Source organism: Borostomias antarcticus (assembly GCF_949987555.1).
Source record: "Borostomias antarcticus genome assembly, chromosome: 1".
Classification (NCBI taxonomy): domain Eukaryota; kingdom Metazoa; phylum Chordata; class Actinopteri; order Stomiiformes; family Stomiidae; genus Borostomias; species Borostomias antarcticus.
Window position 1 is genome coordinate 2,168,519 of NC_140234.1, and position 5,000 is coordinate 2,173,518.

Genomic DNA, 5,000 nt, shown 5'->3' on the forward strand with positions numbered 1-5,000 from the left:
GTGTCCAAAACACGGTCAGGTGTGTATCTCATTTGTTCAAACCAGTCGGGGCCCTGAGCACTAACGCAGGCCAAAGTCCAATCCAATTTCGGCGGAACAGAGTGGCGCCAGCACACGCAGCAAAAGCAATCAGCAGCATGATTAAAAGAACAATCTTGCTACTGTAGAACAAGAGGAACGGCAGGGAGGACTTGGAATAGGGGGGGGAGGTGGAGATTAGGATGCCAGTGGGATACGGAGATCATGAGGAGACTTAGAAGGAGTCATTTACAGGTAGTGTGCTGGCCGGTGGTTTCATGCTCTTTGGTGTCATTTTGGCTTAATGATTATGTTTCTGCAAACTAATCAAGTGAGCATTCATGCTGTGAAATGACGAATTGATGAGTGGCTATTATGAAAACTCAGAAGTGCCATTGTTGTGGGTTTGCACATATATAGTCTGATTTATTGATTGATAGATTGATTGATTGATTGATTGATTGATTGCTTTTTATTGATTTTTAAGACAGGGACAAGGTACAGTAGACATTTACCCTATAGAATAGGGAGAGATGCACTGTACAAGGTTATAGCTAAACAGCTAATTTCCACCCGCAGTCCCTGGGCAAATAAATATACAGTCTTAAAATAGTGGGGCAAATAGTACACAGTAGGAAAGTTACATACATAGAAGGAATACAAAAAAGTTATGTAGCAAAGATTTCACTCATCTCTATACCCACATCCCAACCTCCCCAGACCCTTAAAAAACAAACCCTGTATTCCAGGACCTCCTGATGTACAAATGAAGCACTGCGCTCTGCCTGAGAGAGAGAGAGAGAGAGAGAGAGAGAGAGAGAGAGAGAGAGACAGACAGACAGGCAGTCTGCTGCCACTAGGGATGAGACGGTAGACCGTAAAACCGTGAACCGCCGTATAAAATGTCCAGGGTATTAGAACCGTGACATTCCCTGTGTTTACGCTATTATGTTTACGGTATTACACAATAATGCGCTGCTGAAACTTCACATTTCAAGTTGCTTGCAACAGTTGATTTTGTAATTTAATATAAGCTTGCTATTAATGAACTGAGCTTAATTACAATAGTGTGTATTTTCCATCATGTGTTGCACTGTAGTTAGTAAAATACTTGTTTTTTTTATGTGTGTTGGGGAGATGAAATGACGTATACCGTTAAATACCGTAAACTACCGTGTTACTAGATACCGTACCGTACCGTCTCATCCATAACTGCCACACAGACAGACACTGAGATACAGTCAGTCAGTCAGTCAGTCAGTCAGTCAGTCAGTCACACACACACACACACACACACACACACACACACACACACACAGACAGACAGACAGACAGACAGATACAGTCAGTCAGTCAGTCAGTCAGTCAGTCACACACACAGACACACAGACAGAGATACAGACAGTCAGTCAGTCAGTCAGTCAGTCAGTCAGTCAGTCAGTCAACCAGTCAGTCAGTCAGTCAGTCAGTCAGTCAGTCAACCAGTCAGTCAGTCAGTCAGTCAGTCAGTCACACACACACACACACACACACACACACACACACACACACACACACACACACACAGACAGACAGACAGAGATACAGACAGTCAGGCAGTCAGTCAGTCACACACACACACACACACACACACACACACACACACACACACACACACACACACAGACAGACAGACAGACAGACAGAGATACAGACAGGCAGTCAGCTCTCTCTCAGAGAGACTGACACAGACAGACTGAGACGGGGGCCTGATCAAGGGTTCTGTGGTGGGTTCTGTGGTGGGTTCTGTGGTGGGTCCTGTGGTGGGTTCTGTGGTGGGTTCTGCGGTGGGTCCTGTGGTGGGTTCTGTGGTGGGTTCTGTGGTGGGTCCTGTGGTGGGTTCTGTGGTGGGTTCTGTGGTGGGTTCTGTGGTGGGTTCTGTGATGGGTTCTGTGGTGGGTTCTGTAGTGGGTTCTGTGGTGGGTTCTGTGGTGGGTTCTGTGGTGGGTTCTGTGGTGGGTTCTGTGGTGGGTTCTGTGAAGGGTTCTGTGGTGGGTTCTGTGGTGGGTTCTGTGATGGGTTCTGTGGTGGGTTCTGTGGTGGGTTCTGTGGTGGGTTCTGTGGTGGGTCCTGTGGTGTGTGTGTGTTCAGGTACCCTAACCTACAGGCTGGTGGTGCTGTCAGCCCTCAGGTAGACGTTCTTGCGGGTCTCTCTCTCTGGGTCTCTCTCATCTCCAGCCCTCCCTGCTGCTCTCCCCCAGACCAGGTCTCTCTCTGGGTCTCTCTCATCTCCAGCCCTCCCTGCTGCTCTCTCCCAGACCGGGTCATGACCGCGGGGGTCAGTCGGCCCAGAGCTGGTCTCTCTCTCTGGGTCTCTCTCGTCTCCAGCCCTCCCTGCTGCTCTCCCCCTGACCAGGTCTCTCTCTGGGCCTCTCTCATCTCCAGCCCTCCCCGCTGCTCTCCCCCAGACCAGGTCTCTCTCTGGGTCTCTCTCATCTCCAGCCCTCCCCGCTGCTCTCCCCCAGACCAGGTCTCTCTCTGGGTCTCTCTCATCTCCAGCCCTCCCTGCTGCTCTCTCCCAGACCGGGTCATGACCGGGGGGGGTCAGTCGGCCCAGAGCCGGTCTCTCTCTCTGGGTCTCTCTCATCTCCAGCCCTCCCTGCTGCTCTCTCCCCCAGACCAGGTCTCTCCCGCGGGGGTCAGCGGGCCCAGAGCCGGTCTCTCTCTGGGTCTCTCTCATCTCCAGCCCTCCCTGCTGCTCTCCCCCAGACCAGGTCACGACCCCGGGGGTCAGTCGGCCCAGAGCCGGTCTCTCTCTCTGGGTCTCTCTCATCCCCAGCCCTCCCTGCTGCTCTCCCCCAGACCAGGTCATGACCGCGGGGTCTCTCCTGGAACAGAGAGGCTTGTGATGAGCAGTCAGCGTGTGAGGAGGAGGCGTGGCTAAGAATAGCTTTTTGAATTGAATGGTTGCCACGGCAACAGTCTTGTCTCCAGAAAGATAATGACGATGATGATCATGATACACATGGTGATTGATGATGATGATGATGCATGAAGTTTATCTTTCTTTCTGCAGATGAAACTTGTAATAATCTATTCTCCTCTCATCTCTCCTCCTCTTCTCTCCTCTCATCTCCTCTCTTCTCCTCTCTCCTCCTCTCTTCCCTCCTCCTCTTCTCTCCTTTCCCCTCCTCTCTTCTCCTCTCCTCTCCCCTCCTCTCTCCCCTCCTCTCTTCTCCTCTCCTCTCCCCTCCTCTCTCCCCTCCTCTCTTCTCCTCTCCTCTCTCCTCCACTCTTCCCTTCTTCTCCTCTCCCCTCCTCTCTTCTCCTCTCCTCTCCCCTCCTCTCTCCCCTCCTCTCTTCTCCTCTCCTCTCTCCTCCTCTCTTCCCTTCTTCTCCTCTCTTCTCTCTTCTCTCCTCCTCTTCTCTCCTCTCCCCTCCTCTCTTCTCCTCTCCTCTCCCCTCCTCTCTCCCCTCCTCTCTTCCCTTCTTCTCCTCTCTCCTCCTCTTCTCTCCCCTCCTCTCTTCTCCTCTCCTCTCCCCTCCTCTCTCTCCTCCTCTCTTCCCTTCTTCTCCTCTCTCCTCCTCTTCTCTCCTCTTCTCTCCTCTCCCCTCCTCCTCCCCTCCTCTCCCCTCCTCTCTCCTCCTCTCTCTCCTCCTCTCTCCTCTCTCAGGATGGGATGGGTAACCTGAGGATCACAGAGAAGGGGCTGAAGCTGGATGGAGACTCAGAGTTCCTCCAGCCCCTGTATGCCAAAGCTATCCAGTCCAGACCAGTAAGACCAACACGCTGTCTCTCCCCTTCTCCCTCTCCCTCTCGCACACTCCCCTTCTCTCCTCTCTCCCTCTTTCACTCACTCCCCTTCTCTCTCTCTCACTCCCATTCTCCCTCTCCCTCTCTCTTTCCCCTTCTCTCCTCTTTCCCTCTCTATCTCTCTCTCTCTCACTCCCCTTCTCTCCTCTCTCCCTCTCTCTCTCTCTCTCACTCCCCTTCTCTCCCCTTCTCTCCTCTCTCTCTCTCTCTCTCTCTCTCACTCCCCTTCTCTCCTCTCTCCCTCTCTCTCCTCTCTCTCTCTCTCCTCTCTCTCTCTCACTCCTTCTCTCCTCTATCCCTCTCTCTCCTCTCTCTCTCTCTCTCTCTCTCTCTCACTCCCTTTCTCCCCCCCTCTCTCTCTCTCTCTCTCTCTCTCTCACTCCCTTTCTCTCCCCCCCCCCTCTCTCTCTCTCTCTCTCACTCCCTTTCTCTCCTCCCCCCCCCTCTCTCTCTCTCTCTCTCTCTCTCTCTAGCCAGTGGTGAGGGATGTCTTGATCATGTGCAGCATCCTTTATCTCCTCTGTCTCTCACAGGCAGACACAGATGCTGAGAGAGAGAGGAGGTGCTGATAGAGAGGAGGTGCTGAGAGAGAAGGAGAGAGGAGGTGCTGATAGAGAGGAGGTGCTGATAGAGAGGGAGGTGCTGATAGAGAGGGAGGTGTGGAGAGAGAGGAGGTGCTGATAGAGAGGGAGGTGTTGAGAGAGAGGAGGTGCTGATAGAGAGGGAGGTGTTGAGAGAGAGGAGGTGCTGATAGAGAGGGAGGTGTGGAGAGAGAGGAGGTGCTGATAGAGAGGGAGGTGTTGAGAGAGAGGAGGTGCTGATAGAGAGGGAGGTGTTGAGAGAGAGGAGGTGCTGATAGAGAGGGAGAGAGGAGGTGCTGATAGAGAGGAGGTGCTGATAGAGAGGGAGGTGTGGAGAGAGAGGAGGTGCTGATAGAGAGGGAGAGAGAGGAGGTGCGGATAGAGAGGGAGAGAGAGAAGGTGCTGATAGAGAGGGAGGTGTGGAGGGAGAGGAGGTGCTGATAGAGAGGGAGGTGTGGAGAGAGGAGGTGCTGATAGAGAGGGAGGTGTTGAGAGAGAGGAGGTGCTGATAGAGAGGGAGAGAGAGGAGGTGCTGATAGAGAGGGAGGTGTGGAGAGAGAGGAGGTGCTGATAGAGAGGAGGTGCTGATAGAGAGGAGGTGCTGATAG

At 52.9% G+C, this 5,000-nt stretch overlaps 1 protein-coding gene across 1 annotated transcript in view; it reads left to right on the forward strand.

Moving 5' to 3' along the window:
- sgcd (sarcoglycan, delta (dystrophin-associated glycoprotein)) overlaps positions 1-5,000 on the forward strand; it is a gene marked incomplete at both ends in the record, with an annotated part of 84,088 nt that overhangs the window by 10,401 nt on the left and 68,687 nt on the right. Inside the window, one exon of the mRNA XM_084445731.1 lies at positions 3,672-3,773. Coding sequence (XP_084301857.1) covers positions 3,672-3,773 — 102 coding nt within the window. The remainder of the gene's footprint in view (positions 1-3,671; positions 3,774-5,000) is intronic.